Source organism: Grus americana, chromosome 11 (genome assembly GCF_028858705.1).
Source record: "Grus americana isolate bGruAme1 chromosome 11, bGruAme1.mat, whole genome shotgun sequence".
NCBI classification, from domain to species: Eukaryota; Metazoa; Chordata; class Aves; order Gruiformes; family Gruidae; genus Grus; species Grus americana.
This window is the reverse complement of record NC_072862.1, coordinates 6,912,749-6,936,766: the sequence shown is the minus strand read 5'-3', so window position 1 is coordinate 6,936,766 and position 24,018 is coordinate 6,912,749. Positions and strand designations below refer to the sequence as shown.

General features: G+C 38.2%; 1 protein-coding gene across 1 annotated transcript in view; it reads right to left on the bottom strand.

The window, feature by feature from the left end:
* The window catches only part of SUCLG2 (succinate-CoA ligase GDP-forming subunit beta), a 131,824-nt gene that overhangs the window by 40,168 nt on the left and 67,638 nt on the right, over nucleotides 1–24,018 (bottom strand). Inside the window, exons 7-9 of the mRNA XM_054838493.1 lie at nucleotides 23,032–23,128; nucleotides 17,307–17,468; nucleotides 15,673–15,815 (exon numbers count right to left, since the gene is read on the bottom strand). Coding sequence (XP_054694468.1) covers nucleotides 15,673–15,815; nucleotides 17,307–17,468; nucleotides 23,032–23,128 — 402 coding nt within the window. The remainder of the gene's footprint in view (nucleotides 1–15,672; nucleotides 15,816–17,306; nucleotides 17,469–23,031; nucleotides 23,129–24,018) is intronic.

Here is a 24,018-nt window from a genome sequence, read left to right as displayed (position 1 = left end):
AAGTCGGTACTTCCACAGACCTGATGCCTTGACAGGAGGGAATGACGGAGCTGACCGCTGGTACCAAAAATGGACCAAGAAAGTTCTTTGATAAAAAGCCTAAAACTGCAGTAAGGGGAAATCTGTTCCACTGGTGGGGGCAAGGCTGAACTCATCTCTTTTCTTACTGAAGTTCAACAGACTTCTAGCATTATTAAGGGAGTTAAGCAAATGTTGCTGAAATGTAGGCACCATCTTTGCTTAAATTTCTTTTTTTATCTTTTCAGTTAAATTACTTTCGTAGTTTGTAAGACTAAGTGAAAAAAACAGATTCTTTCATAGTAATACACACAAAACCCCCAAACCAGCTGTATAGGGCCCCATGAAAGTTTTGATTAAAGGCAAATCCTTCACAATTCAGAGAGCACATACTCAATCAGTGGTTGAAGAGGAAAACCTCCAGGGAGCAGCAGGAACTAAACAATTCTGATAAGGTTTCTGTGACTTTCCAGCAAATAGTAATTTACTCTTTTATATTTCTTCAATGAGAAGTCAAGCATTGCAGTCCCAAACCTTTAAATCAAATGATTTGCTGGACATCAGGCATTCAACTTTCACCACCTACTATAAAATATTGACTCTGCACATTCATTCATTTCTACCCAATAATTGATTCTTTTTTTTTTTTTTTTTTGCAAGTTACAGGCCTATAACAGTATTCTGGGAGGGTAACTTAATCAAGATTTAGTTAAGAAAAGAGAGATCCTCAGCATTTTCAAGTTTTAATCTTGTCTACACCACATAAGCATGTATGTAATCTATTTTCTTAATGAGATGCTTTTACTCTTTCCCCCTATTATCACTATTAATTCCTAATCTACTGTGTTGGGTTTGCATGGCAGGGTTTTGGTGGCAGGGGGGCTACAGGGGTGGCTTCTGTGAGAAGCTGCTAGAAGCTCCCCCTGTGTCTGACAGAGCCAATGCCAGCCGGCTCTAAGACGGGCCCGCCGCTGGCCAAGGCCAAGCCAATCAGCGCCTCTGTGATAACATATTTAAGAAGTAGAAAAAACACTTAGAGAGCTTTTGCAGCTGGAGAGAGGAGTGAGAAGATGTAAGAAACTCTGCAGACACCAAGGTCAGTGCAGAAGGAGGGGCAGGAGGTGCTCCAGGCACCAGAGCAGAGATCCCCCTGCAGCCCGTGGTGAAGACCATGGTGAAGCAGGCTGTCCCCCTGCAGCCCATGGAGGAAGGATGAGGGGGTGTAGCGATTCCACCTGCAGCCCACGGAGGACCCCAGGCCGGAGCAGGTGGAGGCACCTGAAGGAGGCTGTGGCCCGTGGGAAGCCCACGCTGGAGCAAGTTCCAGGCCGGACCGGTGGACCCGTGAAGAGGGGAGCCCACGCCAGGGCAGGTTTGCTGGCAGGACTTGTGACCCCGTGGGGGACCCCACGCTGGAGCAGTTTGCTCCTGAAGGTCTGCACCCCGTGAGAGGGACTCCATGCTGGAGCAGGGGAACGATGAGAGGAGTCCTCCCCCTGAGGATGAAGAAGCGGCACAAACACCGTGAGATGAACTGACCATAACCCCCACTCCCCGTCCCCCTGTGCCGCTGAGGGGGGGAAGGTTGAAGCCGGGAGTGAAGTTGAGCCCGGGAAGATGGGAGGGGTGGGGGGAAGTGTTTTAAGAGTTGATTTTATTTTCTCATTCCTCTACTCTGTTTTGCCTAGTAATAAATTAGATGAATTCCCTCTCTAAGTTCGGTCTGTTTTGCTCGTGACAACAATTAGTGAGTGATCTCTCCCTGTCATTATCTCGACCTACAAGCATTTCGTTATGCCTTTTCTCCCCTGTTTAGTGAATGAGGGGAGTGAGAGAGCGGCTCTGGTGGGCACCTGGCCTCCAGCCAGGGTCAACCCACCACATCTACCATGCACAAGAGCCATCCATAGTTTACACCCAGGCTTCTGCTTTAACGATGAAGTTGGCATTACCCTGTCAAAGACAGAGCTTTATGTAAACTTTTGCGTAACAACCTCCTCAGCTGGAGCCTGTCTGTAAATACAGCTCAATCTGGCCCAGCTGGCACAACAGAGATTTCATTCCCTTTTCTGGTAAAGTGAATACTGGCTTACACCCTCAGCCCAAATGTCAGCCACTCAGAACTGCAATTTCATGGCACGGGTGGCAGGATGCTGTGTTGCTTACACAGAGGCACTTCAGAGGTTCGTGGTGGGAGGAAGGTGATGCTCTGCCATGACTACAGCCGCCTGCCTCGCGGGGAATGTACATCTGGGGCTCTGCAGCTCTTTTGGTTGCTCTGGCTTACCGATAAATAATTAGAAATGGTTTCTAAAGTACAGCAACACCCAATACTGCATAAAAAAAAAAAGGTTGTGCAAACATGCACACAACTTGCATAACAGCAGCAATCATATGCAGATACGCATACACACTGGCATTTACACTTCGCTGTAGCAAACTACATGTATAAAACTAAGAAAAAAAATCTAGTTTGTCTTTTCCCCTACTCATTTGATGAGTCAAATGTGTATACAAGTGAAAAAGTATAGGAAAAGATATTTTTAATCCAGAGCAGAACACTCAAGGTGAAGATGGTGTTGTATAAGCAGTGACTATTTTTTTCATTCGGAATATCTGGAATAGTACAGTACCTGCTCCACTCTGCCAAACATAACAAATTATATAACAATTTGCAACAAGTAAGGCTACCTTATTCTTGATAAATTCTTCTAATTGCTTGAAAAAATCTTCTTAATTTCCACCTCCCCCCCCCCCACTAAAAACCTCTGACTAATTTTGGGAATTTCGGTAAAATCTATTTGGTCAGACATTATCCACTTGTCTTTCCACACACAGGCACTTATTTTCTTTTAGCTGGATTTTTCAAAGCCATTTGGCTCAAAATGGTTGAACATTTTTCCATTATAAAAAAAAATATTAAAAACTAAGTTTTCAGCCTTTTTAATTAAGTCAATCCTCTTCCCTCAAAGAAATGTGCAGTCTTCCACCAAGTCAAAGAAAAATCAACAGTTTCCATTAAAAAAAAACCTCTCAGATTTTCAATTAAAACCCTTCAGTTAAAGTGACACTTTCTGATGTCATTTAGGTAGTACCATTGCAAAAAAATAGCTTATTATTTCTATTCTGCTTTACAATAGAGACATGGGGAAACGCTTGGGAATTGGGACCCACTTTTCTCTTGACAAGCAGAGCCCATACAAGATCCTAGCTTTGTAACCTATGCCAAAAGGCAGCAGCAGCCCGGTTTACAGCTTCTAGCCCCCATGGCTATCTGCTGCCTTCTCCCATGTGCAGTTTCGTCCCTGGGCATTCAGTACCAGAGGTAACTCCCCTGTAATTCAATGAGAAGTACCGGCACCAGAATGAGGTACATAACCTTTTCCAGGTAATTTGTAAGTACGCTTTACCCAATTAAAAAAAAAAAAAAAAAAGAATATCTAATTTTGCTTATAGATTTGTAGGAATGAATCAATCCTTGTTGGTATAAGGTTGAATTATTCATTTGAATTTTCACTAGACTTTCTGTCCACATTTTAGAAAGGAATCCATATTGTCATTTTAATAACTGAGAGGGAATTTGTTTCTTAAATACAGGCATGTAAGATTACTTTTCCATCCGGTGTTTTAGAAGGTACCCACATAGCAAACAAAGGCTGGGTTCTGTTGAATAAAGAGAAGTAACATCCTCCGAGTTGTTACAAAAGGAAGAGAAACACAGGGGAGTGAAAATTTCCTCTTTTCTATTCACCAGAGTTAGTAGAATCTACTATGGTCTTTGGGAGTACAAAACAAACAAATGTGGATTTTTTTTAGGATGGAGAGAAAACTTTAAAAAACAAACCAACAACAACAAAAAAATCCACAGCGAAACTATTTCTTTCCCCGAAGGTATTAGCCAGAACCCTAAAGAAAATTCAAAAAGATAATTAAGCTCAGGCTATACATCAAGCCAAGACACTGAAAGATCAAGTAACCAAGATGTGTTTACCGTACCTGAAATAAACAGCACATAAGAACGTGGTTTTTCTCAAGGATAGTTAGAACATCTCAAGTTGGAAGGACCCATAAGGATCATTGAGTTGATGAAGATAACCACAAAATCCAATACAGTTGCAGAAAGAGTCCCCATGTTTTGCCGAGCTTTTGACTGATGTGGTTATTTCTGTGGACCACGTCCTTTGCACCCTCATACTGCTTTACATAGACTCTGCGCGCTGCTGTTCTCCACTCACAGTTGGTAACACAAATATTGGAGCCATTGAAATCAGTTGAACTTCTGTGCAACTGAAAGAACTGTGGTTAGATGCCCACAGAGCCTGTTTGGAATATTCCTCCTATTCCTCCACCCGCCCCCCCCCCCCCAAACCACATACATAAAAACTGGGCACAGGGAGATGGAATAACTCGTGTTTTCTGCAGACTGCTATCAAAAGCATGAGTACTAAAAGAGATAAGATCTCCACTTTTCGCACTACTCTAAGGAAGACACCTGATTTTAAAGACCACCTAGTATGGCAAAATATTGAAGAGTACAACATAGACGACTTATTCTGAGAAATAGGACTAATTTTCAACTTCCTATAAAAGGATAGTTTTTCTATTAGATGATGAAACTAAACTTCTAGCAACAAGAGTAAGAACTACTCATTTGTGGTAGATGTGGACTCGATTTGCCAAGTACTTAAGCACACGACAAGCTTTAAAAGTGAATAGGCTCATTTATTTCAGCTCTACCCATCCACTCAGAATAATAGATAATAAAATATTAAAACTTGAAACAGGTTTGAATATCTTGTTGAACTGGAGCATGAATAATGAAGTTATGAAATAATTCAGTGTTATCCTGAAACAAAACAGAGATTCAAGGTAAAGAAATAGCTATTCCCTCTCTCATTAAGCCATACTGCAAATAATTTTTGTCTCTTCCAAAGCTTTTTCATCATTCTGTACTCAGCTATGCAAATGGATGGATGAACACAGGCCAAAGAATATTTTTCTTAGTCAAATATAAATTAAATACATTCTTCTGACTGGGAAGACAGAGTGTATCCTGCTCTAAAACCAAAGTTTACATACTATAGAAAAATACATTCCCCACCTCAACACTAAAAAAAATGGGGGAAAAAAAAAGAAAGAAAGAAAAGGTATATACAGTGAAATACATAAAATATGCTGGAATATAAGATACACTGCACCTCAGAATCCCATTTGCATAGAAATGGGTGGTTTTTCTAACAGATCTTTCTCTTAAAAAGATGCCAATGAATTTAAAAGCTACGTATTTGCCAGAACTGCACATTATTCTTGATCACATCACTGTGTCAGTCATTTCAGATGGCATATGGGGTTGATAATAACAGGTTAGAACAAGATCACCTACCATAATCTATTTCCTATATTAGGATGCAAACCAGAGCACAAGTGTCACAGCAGAAACAAGTGCAACACCTGTATTTATTCATGCAATTCTCCCCTCTTCCCCAATAACCACATCACTGAACCTGACACTGCAGTATTAGGTCACTTTTTCAGCGTAGAGACGAAGAGCTCCTGTAAAAAAAAACTGCTTCACATCCCCCATGACTTTTTTTTTTAAAGTATAGACATCTCTTCACACTAAAAATTTTAGCAAGATCAGGTTCTTTATTCTTCTGTCTTTAAAAAATAATTTTACAATGGGAAAAAGCTCATTAATTTTGTCCTGTTCCTCCAGTTTTTCACAAAATTGAGCCTTATTCTCTAACTAGCCTATGCTCTATCTACCAGTGCTCCATCCATTAAGGGTGCTTCTGAAATTATAAGTAAAACCAGTCAATATTCATTTCACTGTCAGAAGAAGAGCCTGTCTTACCCAGTACAAACAGCTAAAAGCACCTACTTGAAATATACAGTTCATCATCTCGGCCTGTTGCTATCAGAAACAGATGGAGGTAAGGTGATTAAATTTCTTCATTTTGATGGAAAGAACAAACACTTTCCTAGACAGCCATAACACCTCAAACCACTTAAAAATAATAAGTATTAAGATGTGATTTTTTTTCTACAGAAGAGTTTAAGTAAGGACACCTACAACTTTTTTTTAATATACTATATCCTACCTGTATTATCAAATGATTTGCCTTTCATTCTCCTGTAAGTATGCTAGATAGATGATCTATAAATAGATTCATAATAAATTACTCATCTCACCAAGATGAATTACCAAATTGAGATTCCTAAAATATCTTCCCCTTTCATCCTCACTAATTGTGAAATGAGTCATATAAACTTTCAAAATTTCATCAATTTGTAAAGTACAGTAAAGGATTAAACACTTTTCTGATGTATTATGCATGGCATTTCCTTTTACTTTGCAATACTAAGACACACAAACATAACTGCACATTATGTTACAGACGCTGGATGTGACATTGGGCATTTGGCAGTTAAAGGGGATGCTGGCAAGGTTTTCAAGTTGGACGTTTACTGCTTGTGTCCATCGCCCTTCACTTCAGGCTCTGGTTTGGAGTGAGAGGGGTAGTACTACCCTACGACATTACAATAAGACACACGTACAGTCCTGTAACCATTACCACGTACTTCTCTTCAACACTTCCCACCGCAGGCTTAGCCATCCTGGCTCATCAGTGGATACCTCAGAAAAGTCTAGATTCTCTAGTCTCAAGTACTAATGAACAAAGAACCCAATAAAATATCCTTTATCACTCTGATAATTAATCAAATGTACCTCTAAACAAGCAGGAAAATACAACAAGCCTTGACCACAGAGCAGCGCTCTCAAGAGGGTGCGGCAGATTGTCTTCTGAGGAAATGGAGACGTCTGCTCCTCTGTCCCTACTTTAGAAGGGATACCACTACAGGGTGGGTAACTGGCACACAAATATTTCAAATTCTACCCAAACGTAACAGCTCAATTTTTGTTGTAGTTCTTCCACAATTTTTTCAGCATTTACCTTCTAAGAAAACATTTGTGATTTTTCCTTCTTCTGCCACAAAGGAGGCGATTACAAAATCTCTGCAAGTTTTCCCCTAGCTTAGTAAGTTTATTTTCATATCCAGTTTTTAAGATTCATTATAGCCAACTTTAAAATGCCAAAAAGCATTCAACTTGTCAGTGTCTATAAATAATGGCAGATTCATGTTAAAGTGTATTTACATATCAATTACTTAGGACTCAATACTACACATGCTCTTGAAAAATACATTACTCTTGATTATAAATGCATAAATGTCCTCACATTTTCATAAATATTGGAAATATGCTATCAGTCTCTAAAAATGCTTCAATGAAATGAAAGAATGCCTTTTCAATACTTTAAGTGCTCTAAAAGATGACTAGTCCTTTCACATTAATTCCTGCAAAACTGCAAAGACACATTAGAAGAAATCCTTGTTAAAGTTTTATTTCTCACCAATGCAGTGCTAATAAAAATGTGGGGAAACTCCTAAATTACTCCTATCAACTCAAATCCTACAGTATCTATAAAAGAACTACAAGCTGCTCCAATATCCTTGGTTAAAGGCAAAGTATTTGGACAAATTTCTGAGGCAGAAAATACAATATACCTGTGTCAAATCTTCCCAGCTTTACAAGATGTTTCTGTGCTCTAATAGATCTTTTCTCTTTCTATGAACTGTCATCCTATGATAGTAATCTTAAACTTCGACAAGCTTCAAAAGCCAAGGTATTATTGCCCATATAAACCTACTACTCACAGCTTTAGATTTAGGGTTGTCCTCTGAAAGAGGAAAAGAAACCTCCAGTCCATTCACTAGCCCCAAGACAGGATCAACTCTTCCTGAAACACCCAGGATAAATGTTTAACTAGTTCTTAAAAACTTGCGGTGCTGGATAGTCTTTACATTCCTAAAATAAACTGCTGTAGGACTCAACTACCTTTTCTGCTGGAAAATTTTCAGAACAGCTAACCTAAATTTCTCTGCTGCATTTAAACCCTTCTACTTCTTGCCTCACCGAGGCAGATGCTGACCTGCAGCACTGGGCAGATTACCCAGGTTAACTGAAGGTTTCCTTCGCCTTTTTGTGTCTGGTTCCTCTTTCAATCCTTGAGTCTTTTGTATATTTTAAATAAGAGAAAAGGATGGTCTCCCTACATGTTTACGCACCCCAAAGGCAAAAAGGGCTCTCCACCTGCTATCAGGAGATAATATTAAGATGACATAGTAAGATCCAGCTTCTAAAAAACTATGTGGTATACTTCAATGATTGACTAGAGATTGTCTTCCACAAATGTCAAAACTGCAACACAAAACCAACAGGTTTATTGATTATGACTCTTTTTTGAAGTTTAAGAGTTCAATTCTACAAAAACACTGAGTTCAAACCTGCCACAAGGATAGGGCCCTGTAACAAGCACTAAAGGAACAGTGATAACTTTTATCATCTCCTTAGCACTGAATTTCTTTAATGGACTATATAATTTTTGATCAGTGTTGAGAGCAGTCATCTATGGTAGGTGAATATTATAACCCACAATTCCCACAGAGGGGGAAAAACACAGCAGTCAAAGCCTGAACTTTCAGAAGCATCCACTAAATTCAAGCGCCACCATTTTCAGACACCCAGCTGGCGCTATGCAGAGGTGCGAGCACTGGACTTGCCGTTAGCACTCGTGGAACGGTACACTATAGCACACAAGGTATTTTTCACTACAGTAACTCTTCAGCTACAGCTTTTAGAGTACTCAAAACAGCATATGATGCTTCACCCTCTTGTGTGAATCAGAAAAATACACAAGGCATAAAGACTTTTCACGCTGTGTAAAGAAGAGCTGGGTAATGAAGTGTGTAAAGGGTACATGATATTTGAATGAAAAAGCAAGAAGATTTCTAATGACTATGTAAGAATAGGGTTGTTCTGCATTATCTAAAATGACATGCAATCTGACAATTCAAACAAATCCAGTGCCAACACTATTATATGTCCATAACTGAACACTATTTACATTTCATTTTTTCTTCAACGTTATACACACACTGACATAGGCTGCATGGGTGACAGAGGAGGTTATCTGATCCTGCTGATTTATGGTTTTGCATTATTGTAACCCTGAGAAATCCACTAGTGACAATTAGCTAAATGTAGAAAATGCAGGACAAACTATTCACAACCAGCCTGTGCTCTAACGAGGACAAGGCTCGCTATCATAGCAAGTGTGGCCATTTTAATTTTTATATTTTTAAAACTTCTACATGCTGTTTTTTATTTATGATTTTAAAGCTTAATAGCCCCCTTCTCACTCTTCAAAGCACCATTCTCTCACTCTACACCAAACTTCCAGGCCCAACAGCAGTAATAATCATTCTCATCAACGGGCAAAGACAGCCCTAGAAGAAAAATCAAACGAGTTCATTCTTTGTTTCTGCATGCTGCCTCTGATGTTCGAGCTGCAACTCTTCCTCTTAGTCAAGACAGACTCGATAGTCTTGACTGATTAGCATGACTAATACTGCAACAGACATTCTGCAGATCCCATTGAACAGCTGTGCAAACTGCCTGCACTCACAACTTGGCTGCTGACATTATTTTTATTTGATGTGATTATAACGTCTCGGTGCCCATTCCCGGATCAGGAATGCCATGTGACAACATTCCCCTCTTTTTCTTCCACTTTTTTTTTTCTCCCAGACTATTTGAAATGATGCCTCAGTGGGCAGGATGTGGGGAATAATTGGTTGGGAACAGAATAGGCACCTGGCAACGCCGAAGAGCCTTATCTGCCAAAATCCCTTTTTGGCTCAGGCTTGTAACCCAACAGTCAAACACTGGGCACACACTCACTGAATAAGACAGATTTTTGCACAACTTCCAGGACAAAACGCTCAGCTATATAAAGAAGCCTAGTTAGAAACCCTACTCCAAAGAGTCTTTTCCCCCTAAAACTGGGAGCAGGTCCTTGTGTAAAGTTGCAGAGTGAGAGCAAACAGTCCAGGAACACACAGATATACTTACTACACTCCAAACTGCCTGAATGTTTGCAGACTTTCTCAGTTGTCTTAACTGAACTAGCTCACTCAATTCTGAATTAATTCACTCAAAATAAAGACCAAATTAATTATACAGGCAAGCTTATTTTTATTTCTGAAATCTGAGAAAAGAATATTCCAAATCTTTCCTCTTAGTATAATGTTATCCCTTCTGTTGCCACATAACGGACTGCAATGTTAAGAAAACTAATACTAAAAATCCCTCAAGCCAAAAGGATAAACTGGCGATAAAAATGTCTTATATAATAAGGATGGATAAACTGTATTACTTTCACACCACACACAGCTGAAAAATAAATGAATTGCAAAATTATGATTTAATGATACCCTTTTTCAGAGTTCTGTTCAGTCTCTCAGATACCTGGAAAACAAAAGCCCCAGACCTCTGCTTCACATGCAACTTAATGGCAAAACACATCAGTGCCATTATTTTTCCCATCACTGAGGTGGACAGAGAGATGCATCTGACATAAGCAAACAGGTGAAGCAAAGTGAAAGGAATAAGAATGTCTATTCCATATTAATAAAACAGTAATTTGAATTTAGACTAAAGAATAGCTAAAGGGAAAAAAACCCCCACAAATTAAGTTTTGTGTGTGTTTGATATTAATTCTTCCCTGGATATGAGTTAATAGATGTCAATACGGAATATTTTTTCCCAGAGAGATGTTTGTCAATCTGTCAATAGTATTTTGCTTATATGACAAGCAAACACTTGTTAACATCAATTGATTTGACAAGTCTTTAGTCGTATCATCAATGACAGGCTTCCAAAAAGGCTGTCAAGGGAGCTTTAGGGGGAAAAGGACAACAAGAACAACAAATAAGTTTGGCCTTTACCTGCCCATATTTCAGCGTTACTTTCTATTAGGAGTCAAAACTGCTAAGTTCAGGACTAAAGCCAGTCTGGCAAAACAATCCTGCTTACAGCTTAGTTTAGTTTACTCGTATTTCTGAATTTTAGCTCCTGCTAGGGAGACACAAAAAGAGAAAATGATGTTGTATAGCCAAAAGCCTGACAAAAGACTATGTAGTCCTACGTCTGGGTCGCATCTCAAGTACGCATGCCATTTATGTCAGCATTAATGGGCAACTCTCCTATACCAGTAACCTACGCGATATTATTTTTATTCCTTCCAGACAGCATGGGAGAAAAAGGTAGAGGATGTGAATTTCTTCAGGTTGTAGATAAGATACTTCTGACCTTTGCCTAATTGTAGTCATTAAATACATCTCACCAAGAGCCTAGTCATTATGGGCTCTCATACTCACTAGGGTCTTCAAAAACACAATTCAGCTACTCCAGCATCTGAAACTTGATGTTGACTATCTCTGCAATGTCTATAAAAAAGCTGAAAGAAAAATCTGCAGGAGTTTAGGAGAGTCAGATAGGTCGGACAACTCCAGGCCAAAGCAGAGGGCTGAGATGACAACCAAGCTTCAGTGCCCTGGACAGCAGGTTTGACAAGACTGTTTTTTGCAGCTTTAGCCTTTCCAAAACCTTGTTGAACCCAACAAGCAGTCATATGGTAAATATAACAGCCCAGGTCTTCAGCATGAATAAAAACGAGCACCTGTTGCGCTTGGTAAGGATCTGAGAGCACTCAAGGATGAGAACTTCAGTGAGGATGGCTGAAACAGTACTTCATGCGTGCAGGGCAGAGCCAGACATCACTCAGAACCTCTGAAATACTGAAGGAAACAGGCTCTTCTACTTGACTGTGGGACAAAGAGGAACAATGAAGTTCCTGCAGTGCCTCCCAGCAGCTCAAACACCCAGAACTGACCCGTCTTCCCCTTTCCTGTTATTACCTGAAAAGAGGGAAGATGGTTCATTTTCTGCCAAAGCAGATGCACGGCACAAACTCACAGAAACAAGACAGGCAGGAAGGAATTTAAAAAAAAAAAACCAAAACACACAACCAAAAAAAAAGAACAGACTCTGGAATTTAGATAGTGAAAAGAATGGAATTCAGAACCATTGCAATGACCTGTCTGACCTAGGAAGTATTGGATATGGCAGACTGCAAACAAGACCAGCAGAGTATAAAAGGGTCACTGACTCCAGAGACAGCACTTCCATCCAAAAGCTAGTGGGTAACCTTTTACAACAACAACAAAAAAAAAAATTTTTTTTTTTTTAAAGAATTATAGACACTGACAACAGCCAGATGAAACCAGCAACAAACCAGCCAAGATCTTCATTCTTCTCAAAAACAATATCCCAGCTTCACTAAATCAAATCATGGCATACCTGTATTTTTTTGCTTTAATACAAAATAGACATTTTAAAAAGACAACTAAAGAGAGGGAAAGAGATCAATTTCAAAGTGCAGTTGAACATTTCCTTCTGGAAGATTTCTTCTGTTGCAATGCCGTTAACACAGCCAGTGCCATATTTCAGCACAACTAAAAGACAGTGCTTCTCCACATTACAGCCCTGCAGAGTTTGTTGTTCTTGTTTGTTTAGTCATTCCTCAGAGGCCGAGTGTGGCTTGGAGACATTTACAATTAATTGCCCCTCAAGAGCAAATTTTTATCTTCTCAAGGTGGGAATCAGGTTAAAGGTTACAGGGAACTGACTGACCAGATACAAACTGTGAATGTTGCATCAGCCACAATGACTCTCGGGATGTAAAGCCTACTGTTAGTCAAGAAAAGAGGATTCATTCAATTATCTTACTGTATATTAGTAAGCTAATGGACATGGTGTGTGAGGAGAGGAAATAACAGACATTTATTGTCTTTTCTGAACAGAATGAAATAAAACATTAAATATTTTTTTAATAGCTAGTATACTTATATTAATATTCAACTGCAGAGCAGTAAGAAAAACAAGGGCTTTGATGTTAGGTTGATGTAACTGCCAGGGCTGCTACAGTCTCCTAATATGTACCAGGATATCAGCATGTTTTCCCTAATCCTAATTTAATCTCATACATATTCTTCATCAGTTACCATTAAGACAAGTTTTTCACCTGATATCATGTGGAACTGAAGCAGTATTGCTGATGGTCACAGTGACATAAAATAAAGGCAAAATCAGTCAAACTGAAAAGGCTGACAAGAAACAGTTCAGAAGTGACTCACTTAAACCTGGCCAGCCTCTCAGGGATAAGAGCTGTGGTATGACTGATATGTGCAGGGCCAGGTTCATAAGAACTAATGTTAATAACTTAGAAATGGGCGACAGCATTAAATCTCAATAAAACCACAATGTCTGCAGCCAACAACGCTGTCACTTACGTACGTGCATCCAAGTTTGCTATGGACTACATTCCCTGGAGCACATAGCTTTCAGAACCACCCTCTTCCCCTGCACCATACCAAGTAACAGAGTCTAGTGAGGTTCTAAGTGGTCATCCTTTTTTTCCTGGAGTGCAATTAAGAGAACAGGCAGAAGAGAAATGTAATGGAGCTGTTCTGTGATTCGTCCTGTGAATGGAGAAAAGATCAGAGAAGGCATTCAAAAGGAAGAGAGGAGGCAACAAATTAATGAGGAATGAGTTGTGCTGCATTTAGGCTAAAGCCTTTTCCATCTTGAGCCAGTCAAAGCCAGGAATGGCACAGCTACAGCTGTGCACAGACACAAGCCTAAGTGACTAGTTCAGGTCCTTGCCATGGTACCTTTCCTTTGCCCCACTGTCTCACTTAGCACAGCTTCACTAGCCCTGGTCTAAGCAGCTAGTGTTCAGGCATAATATATAAGCAGAATATGTAATAGAAGGATACATTTACAAGTCAAATGTTGGGCATGCAGATGTTACATAGCTGAGAGCTACTGAAATGCCTTTGTGTTTTAAAATTGTTTAAACTCAGTAAGTTTCATCACCAAAATTAATACCTGCTGTTTGTGCTGTAGCAGACAGAAGAAACTATTTAGCATAGTGATAATCATCAGCTAAGCTGTACATCTAAGACTTTACTGCACCTGCTTCTCCACCACTAACACAAGTTTCAGAACTAAATTACATCTGAGTCAAACCTTGATCATCATACAAAGCACACACTGCAGAACAACTCAAACACGCATAAGCAAATCTTCTTGTAACGTCCTGAGAATAACTAAAACTCACACAAATGAAGACAAGCATAACAGTGTCTACTAGCATCACACAATGAAGGAAACTATCAGGTTTTCTAGCATGAATCTCAAGTCCCATCCTGCCTCCCTTCTGCCACAGGCAAGATATCCTGCTTCTGTTTCTCCAGGTCTGTGTTCTTTTAGGTATGTTAATGACCTGAAGTCTATAAGATCACTAAGTAGGAGGAGACAACAGGTTCTCTTCCTGTGGGTCTTGGGAAGAACATAAAACTAGACCTCTACAAACAAAAGGTCAGCAGGACCCAGGCCTATGACAGCGCAAAAAGATCCAGGAAGAATGTTTTAAGTATTGCAGATGACTCTCTCTAGCACAGTTGAGCCATCAAGGTACTATGTGCCTTAAAAACGGGCAAGGAGAGTTACAACTGCAAAGAGCTTACAATATGAAATCAACCTGTGCTTATTTTGTACTGTAAATTCTCTTCCTGATTTTGCCTTGAAATTTTACTGCAAACAATATCCTCCTCTATTTGAAAAGTCACAACATTTTGTCACTTGCTGCAATTACTACAATTACAGCGATGCAATTTCCACAGGAAGGTGGTATTTAGAAGAGCTAATATCACAGACACAATGAACATCAGGAAAATGGATAGATGCACAGATGAAAAAGAGAGAAAGGAGACAAAGCCAGATCCACAAAAAGAAACAAAATGTTGAAAATGGGACTTCAGCAGAGATGCTTAGGTACAGGAGATGGAGAAGATGATCAAAACCCTTCAACAAGTTTTCATTAGTAAAAAAAAAAAATCTACAGCAACTAAAGTTCTGGCTACACACAAAAGCATAACTCCACGTTGGCAGGGATGGTCAGCTGGCACCGCTCCAGTGCCTACACCTGATCAATATTCTCTCAGTATATATTCTACTGTCTGCAAAGGGGACCAATGACCTCAGCATGTTAACGTGCATCTCTAGAAATAACTTCTACTCAATACACACAGACTAATGGCTTCTCCTGTTTTTCAAAAAGAAAAGAGCAACTGCACCTCCATCTGCAAAAGGAAGTGTTAGAACGTACCAGGCTATGATTCCAGCCTGTGAATGTTAATTAAACACAGACTACTATCCTGCAGTGCAGAATCAGATATTTTAGAAAATTCAAGCTTAGAAGAGTACAAATCAGCTTTCAGTATTAGCTATTTGCTTAATTTACATTTTCCTTCTCACTCCACTGTGGCAGTACACTGTTAGGAATAATATTTTAAGTATCTAAAGCTCCCCACAAATTCCACTTTAGGAGCCAGATGTTCAAAATGCAGCACTGCAATGCCCAGCATTACCACATCTGTGTGTCTGTGCTGAACTGCCTTGAGAAAGCACCGACTCGAGACCGATCAAACCTGAGTGTGGATCAGGAACTGAAAAGTCAGTGCAGTGGTTCACAGTGAAATCATTTTCCTCTTGGATTTAGTAACTCATCCTCAATGTTCACACCATTCTCTCTATTTTTCAGCATACTATTCATAGTCCTGTAACACAGCTACATTACTGCATGGGTAAGTTTCTGGTCCAAAACCAACACTGGGCTTTTTTACCTTTGGATCAGCAGTCAGCAGTTTGAATGCTTGATATACTTGTGCTTCTTTCACACCTCCACCGAGATCCAAGAAGTTGGCTGGCTTTCCACCGTTCAGGGATATTATATCACAGGTTGCCATTGCAAGTCCAGCTCCATTGACTGTAATTGTAAACATCAAGTGCTTATATTTCACATAAAAGTATAAAAGATTTGTGAAAAGGCTTAAAAACATATCAGCACAACCACCTAATATGGCCCAAACTGTTAACATCAATATTTATTTCTAAATAGGTCAGTACCTATTCAAGGATAACCAGTGCAACTAATAATTCAAAATCTGGTGCATACACACCAATGTTTAGGTTTCTTTATGGCTGTATCAATTTTAGGACCTAGAAGTGCACCTTCCCTTAAGCATGTACGAGCACTGGAATGGTAATTGTGGAAATGCAAAAATTTCTGATTTAAAAACAAACAGACACAACAAATTTCTGGGAATAGCAATCACATCATGAGATGTGAAAGACAGATTGATTCCCCTCCTATCATTCTGATAGCAGGACGTGATGCTTTGCATTACTGTAAAATGGATGACTAAATTTTGGGGACAGATATCAGATGCTCCTGCAACTGCCTTTTATTTTGTATTTGCACCAGTCTAGAAGCATTCCCATGGGTATAAACATCCTCCAAGCTAGGAAAAGTAGATGAGAATTATCTTTCCCCAGTCAGTTGCTCGTGCTGGACAAAGCGAGGCTTCCATGTCAATTATAATTCAACAGCAATATCTAATACTAAAGAAAAATACAGTAGTGTTGCCAATTATTGTCTGCTGCTTTGGCTTTTTCTCTTTTAAATTGAGATGAAAACCTCACTGTCACTTACTGAATCAACTGCAACACATTATCAGTATCTTCTAGATTTGTGGTTAAAGTACACAACTAAGCAATGTAAACTCTGGACATTTTCTAGAATCAGTCATTTCACCAAGCTGAGTTAAAATGACTAATTCAATTAGATTCATAGTAAAATGTTGTACAGGTTAAAAGAATTTGTACAAAATGAAAATTATTTAGAGCATACCTGACTTTTTTACTTATCTCTTCTAAACAAGAGAGTAATTTCTGCTCTACAAAAACTTCAAGAAAAATAAGAAACTGGTATTTTCCTTTTAACAACCAAGCAGCTTCTCTAGCAACTTTCATTAAAGGGAAATGGAGTTCAATATTAATTTGTAAATGGGAATATCATGTTTTTACACACATACTTTTGCAGTGTCTTTTAAGTAACACAGTCTCATTTTTGAAAATTAATGATCAAATTTTGATGATTTTTCTTGTTTTGTTTTAATTACTGGAAAGACCAATTGCGTCAGCTTAAAAATTCAGAAGGTAGAAAACCCCAGAGGGCCCCCCTTAGCCCGCCTCCTCCCCGACACCACACGTGCCCTGCTTGTCTGCTGTGGCCCTCAGCACGGTTTCAACACGATGTTAGTGCCATTCCTGCAAGAACTTGTGGAAGGACAAACCTCAGCAAAATAGACTGAAATACTGTCAAGGGTGGATTGAATGTCAGAATATAAACAAAGTCTATACACTAAACAAGTACAAATTCTGTCTTCAAATGCCTTTTGGATTTATTTGTTCTTACCAAAGCAAGCAATATTTCCATCCAGTCCTATATATTTTAAGTCATATTTGGCAGCTTCGTTCTCTATAGGCTCATTTTCAGACTTGTCATCCATAGCAAATATTTCTTTTTGCCTAAATTCTGCATTGTCATCAAAGTTTATCTTGGCATCAAAACAAACAACTAAAGAAAAAAAATAAAACAACATATAGGCATTTAGAGATTACAGTTAGAGCTTCTGAAATATTATAACTACTACAGGAAGGAGGGGGAGAGGGTTGCTTAGGGACTGATGCTGCTTCTAACACACGATCAGCTGAAGTTCTAGCATTGAGTCCAGGAGAGAAGGGCAAGTTTTCCTTAAATCTTACATTGGGAAAAGGTACAGCAAGCATCTCCACGCTACAGTCACATGCCTTTGTCACAGGATGATCTTCTGTGTTTGCTTTAAACAAAGTTCCCATAAGTTATGAAGGCAGTTTTTATGATTTTGGCAGGCGGTCTCCAGTAATTTTGTAAGAGACTCTGCTTTCAATATTTGGAAAGTATAACAGATATATAACAGGTAACAGGTTAGCAACCCGAAGCAATGTTTGGTAACATGCATTCATTTATAGTTGAGCAACACAAAATGCTTTCCTTACCTATATTTTTAATGTTATTAGCTATATGCACATTATTTCCCTAAAGATCTAAATTAAAACAACTTTAAGCCAATGTATGTTAAAAATTATCAAAGGTGACTTTTAAATAAAGAAAATTTAAAAAGTAAATACAAAACTTCTTGTCAATGTCAACATCTGCTATGGCTGTAAAAACAAATTAAGATGTAGCTCAACCTGACTATATTAAATAATAGATACAAAAGACTAGCTAGTAGACATAATATTCACATAAAAACAAACAGTAACAGAAATGCATGTAGAGTAATCTGGTTATTTGCCTATTTACTGACTCATTATTTCTATGGGTTTGCATAGGCAAACACCTCATTAGATTAAAATGCTCTAAGTAAATGTAAGACTATATACTTATAATTTTACTATTTAAGTAATTTGACTTGTACTATATCCAATTATAATTACTGACTGAAGTATAATTAATTTCTCAATGCAAACCAGTCAGATTTAAGTGCCTTTAAATGCTGCATCCAGAAAAATCTGTTTCTCTTTCTGCTCTGTGATTCATATTGCCATTGAAGCATATACATGGTACATGTGCACGTGCTCATGAGCAGTGCACGTGTCTCTGCAACTAGAGGCCAATTACAATTAAAAAGACAATTTTTAGCATTTGATATCGATACCCATCAATTAAAATAATCACACAATCTTTTATGGGCAAAAAATACCTCTTTTTTAATACATCATTGCTTAACAGGAGAAAATATTTAAGCAAAGAGCAAACAAAACATTTACACAAATAGGGCAGTCTCAGTTGTATGTCTTGATTTCCATTGAGTTTTCTTGGTTTGGTTTTCTAACTTGCTGGGGTTTTTGTGTTGGGTTTGTGGGGTTTTTTAATTAAAACAGGATCAATTTTAGTTTCAGTGACTGCAGTTTCAAACAACTATTCATGAGTATCTGTATATAATAAATATCTCTTGGAAGAGTCTAGACCTGGTCAACCATCATGTGGGAATCTGCCAAAAGGAGAAACGCCTGAAGTTCATAATATGCTTCTACTGTACTAGAGCTGCTATAGTTTTGGTTTTGTTTTTTTTTTAAACAATGAACTAAGACCTGTACCATTTTTCTTCTTCAAGTTTTCAGTTCCCTAAATTGCTCAAATAACTCAAAGCTAGAGTAAAACTGCAGTTTCTGAGCTCTGTTTACCTTAGGCATGAGCATCCTCAATGTCACATTAACAGAATCTCATTTCTACAGAACATTCGTCTTTAACAAAGGCCACGTTGTACAAAATAGCAGGAAAAACATCTATTAATATTTATCAAACCATTTTCACCATCAAAAGCATATTGTTACATGCATCATAGATTATACAAATGAATTTTTCTTCTAAACAAATAGAATTCTGAACAAATATCAAAGAAAGCCCTAACACTTATATTGGTGGAGTACTTCTGTTGTTTCTGCTAGCAGTATAAGATTTTTGTCATCTGACAATTCAGCAGCTTATACTGAGAGCAAACAAAACAAACTAAAGAAACTGGCAGTTACAGGCTTCTGACCCAATAGTGTTAACAAAGAATTTGCTACAAAATTAAACAAAAGGAAATACATATGACAATGTATTTTCTACTGGAAATTCACACAAGTGAAAAACACAAAACACAGCAAGAAATAAATCCATCTTAACTGTTACTTTGACAGGAATAATCGTCTTCATACAGAGACTTATATTTTATCATTAGAAATAACTGCATTAAGCTACTCAAGTGTTCTCCATTTGTTTTATCTTTATTCTTCTTTAAGACATTTCAGATGGAGAAACTGCTAGCAAAAAAGAAATAAGCACAGGAAGACTTCTGTGTATGTCTGCTACTAAGATGGCTTTCACAGCTTGAAACCCACTCTGTTCTGCTCCTCAGCTTCCTGGATATGAAACACATGGGGAAAAACCTCAGAGAAAACAGCATAAAAACTCCTACCATCCTTCAAATTAAGCCCTGCTCACTAAATATGCACAGCCATTACAGAAAAGCAAAGTTGGCAACTTCTCCAAATCAGTTCATTTTTTCCACAGTGCCACCTCACAGTACTCCAGCAAGGCTGCAAAGCTAGTGCCACCATGGTCCTTTAGGACCATTTAGGACCACCGGTTTTGTTTCCTCTCATTCCCAACCGTCCTCTCCTTTGCTTGCCCCCACTTGTCTACCAGTTTCCGCTCTGTGTTGGTACCCAGCATCTCAATGATGCTCCTATTCTGTTATCTGATGACCGCTGTCTCTGCCCTCTTCACTTCCTTCTCAGTGTCTATACACAAGTCTACAGTGTCCACTCACTAATCCCCAAGACATACTTAAAGGTCTTCCTTGCAGGATTACATGGCTGAGATGACGCAGGTAATGAACTGGCGATTTTGTTCTTTGCTCTGCCAAAATAACAGAACAGCAAAGTGCTTATATACGAGAAATCTGAGGTAGTTTTGAACCAGCAAGTGGGAATACCAGAAAAGTGAGTCCTGGCACAAAGAGCTCTCTCACCTCAACCTCATTTCTCTGCCTCATAGAAGGCAATTGTCATAGATGTCCCAATTTTTGACATCTGGCTGAGCATAAGGACTACTGGCTACCTTCCATATTGCCCTGTAGTGTTAAGGTATCTTGGTCAATTATCTACTAGAGAACATTATTTCAACAAGTTTTGAGGAAGTTAATTTTGTTTTTAGAATATCAGTGGTCTTGAACCCACAAAATAAACCTTCCAAGTACATCAGTCATAGCAGACAAACATACCAATGAATTTGCTTTGAAGTGCACATCATAATCTGCATGAAAGTTCCAGCAGTTTTTGTTGCACGTATTTTAAAGGTACCCTTCATCTTCAAAAGGTCAAAAGTGTTATGTGCTGCATGTTGCTAGAACTTGAAAAATCCAGACCATTGACTTCACAAGGCCCTATTTCATTGTTCTGCTTTAACTTCACTGTGCAGCACAAAATGAAAATGTCCTTCTCACCTCATTCCCAACTGGTTTTAATGAAGGCAATGGATCTGTTTAAATGGCGGGGAAAAACAACAGTCTATTGGGTTCTGAAGGCAAATTTTGCATTTCCATTTAAAATACATCTTAGAATAGAACTACACTGGTCAACAGCAGGCTTTTCTGTTTCTCTCCCCCAGTGCACATTTCACAAATTGTGCAAGAACCAATGGAGCTGGAGTTACTTGCTAAGAATTTGACTTACATTTATTAAGCTGAGTGAGGTTTACAATGCAGAAACTATTGATTCAATGGCACTTTATTATGGTACTTCAAATGAGCTGGAAATCTGAGCACACAGTGCTGCAAAAGATTCTCAAACAAAAAGAGTTAAAGCATTTGGTGGAAATCATTCTCATAAGGTAAACTCTATCCAGAGAGTTAAAGGATTCTGGTGGCAAGAACACAAAAAAAACCCCCACCCCAAAACCCCAACCAAGAACGAATTCAGAAAAGGTCTGCTATCAAAGCAGAATTCATACATTTAAGCCATAGATATGTTTTTCTACCTTAGTTTAACCTGAAATCAGCTCATTACATAATAAAAATTGACTGTACACTTGATCATTATTATCGTTATCTCTGAATTATCCTCATATACTTTAATAGACAAGATATTCTTTTCTGTATTTGTTTTATAAAATGTCAGTTTACAGGAGGGCATTTTAGTGTCCCAGAGCCTATTTTATAACAAAGAGCACCATCGTTTAAGATGTGTTAATAAAACAAGGTGAGGCAGGATTTGTTTTACATCTTTTACAGCTTTTCAGAGTTCATTACCAGCAGAATTTTCCTTTTAAGCTGTGGACAATTCTCTGCCAATTCTTTTGCATTTGTTTTTTTAATAAAAAGGGAAAAACAAAGTTGGACAACTGGAAGAGATGGCACAATTTCTAGCTACAATTCAGCTTCTGAATTCCTGACCAACTGAGCCAAAAATATGGATTTTTTTTTAGTGAAATGCTGTTTACTTTACAGTCTAGCTGTGGACACATAAAAAGTATTTTTAAAATGCTAATTCTTTCAGTTGGTACTGACTCCTGTGAGGAGCTCAGGGTCTGAACTGACATAGCAGTTCCAAAAGCTTCCAGAACAGCAATTAAGCAGCCGCACTGTTAATGCCGGTTAAAATGGGTAAAAGCTCTCTGTTTCCATTTTCTAATTTCCACTTTAATCTGTAGCCATATTTTATAACGTTGGTTAAAAACTGGAATTGTCTTTCTCGAGCGTACTTTACGGATGTTTGTCAAGACACACCCACTAGCACTTCCCAATGTCAAAGACTTCTCTCAAATCACAAAACGATACTTAGGGTCTCTACCAGGAAGCCACGATTGCCTGTGAACTGCAGCCTTTGACACCGAAGTCTCAGCTAGCTCCCCCTGAGCTCCACACTGCTCATCCATGTAAATCCCTACTCTATTTCAATATACCACAGGCATCTTAAATCCCTCTTCTGTTCACTTTTGTCCAAGTTATTTGGACAAAAATGACAAATGGAAGGAAGGGTTTCAGCTGGAAAATCGATTACTAGAATGACATGAAAGCTAATCTAGCTCCTTTTATTTACCCTATGCCTTCTTAGACCTGTATTCATGGTGGAAGCAGATCAAATACCCTTTTTCTTCCCAAAGGATGTAGGTAAGTGTCAGTTCCAGATGGAATTTCTCCTGTGCTCTTGTAGGTTACAGAGTCATGCACTTATGGTTTTAACTTCCCTGTAAGTTTACAGAAGTAAAATAACAAGTTTCTTTCTGCACAACCTCAGTAATTCTACCAACATTAACAAACAATACAAAACCAAGAAAACACCAACTTTGTACAAAGAGCAGAAGAGCAGAAAACGTTGCTGTTTCTCACAAAGCATAACATGTAGAAGCCAATACTTCCAGTATTTGGATGAAATAACAAAAGGTATTGAAATGTAAAATCTGTCATGGGAATATTTATGAATGTAGCTTAAATTACATTACAAAATGAAATTAATGCAAAGCTGCTGCAACAGCCTTCTATGCAATTTAATTTATAGTTTGCATAAATAAAGAATTATAATGCATTCATTTGTTTCCTTCAATTTCTTACCTTGCCCTTCTGGAGTTTCACCAAAGGGATTCACTTCAACCTGAGTGGCATCAATTTTCAAGAAAAGATTATACAGCTTCTTAATTTGATCTGCCGCCTAAATTTGATCAAGCGATTTACAATTACCACACAGAAAAATAAAAGTTAATGTTTTCAAGACAAAGGTAAACTACTATTTATAATTTTTAATATATTAAATTGCACACTAGCTCAAGATAATTACTGCTTTTATTTCTGTTTTCTTAATCATATTTTTATCGTACCTAAAATAGCTATAATGTAGCATTATGATACTGCATAACATTTAGTAAATGTGCATTTAAAGACTACATGAACTGGAGAGTTGCTACAAAATAAACAGCACGATTACTATGACAAGTTTAATTTGAAAAGTCTCTAACAGTTCATAATGACACATTCTCCGGTATGCTGAGATCTAAGTTGCATTCACATTAATCAGTCTAAATTCAGAAACCATAAAGCAGTATGTGCACATTAGTGACTTTAGAAAAAAATATACATTTCTCCTTTCTACATCAGTCTGAAATGTTTTCTTGAAGAAATTATGTCAGAAACATGCTTGTTTACTCCTTACAAGATACTCTTGCTTGTTCCTTATTGTTCCTCACCATCTATCTCTGTGACTGGTTCTGTGGCCAAAAGTATTGTGACTGACTATTAAATTCCAAGTCTTCTTATAACATTCTTCCATTAATAGAACAACTTAACAGCAACATGAATGTGCATTAAAAAATTCCCTTTGGTTCATTACACACTGACAACCTATTAGCTGAAATAAGTTTGCCAATGAAGAAGTGCCCTAATAAAGAATCATTCAAATTTGTTCCTTCATTACTGATCAGTTAACTGAAGTATACAAAACAGAAATATTTGGGACCTCTCCTAATAAGCAAAGTGAACGAGAATAAAAAAACCAGAAGTCTGCTTTCTCGCGCAGTGTCATTCATAAGAAAGAAAACACTACGA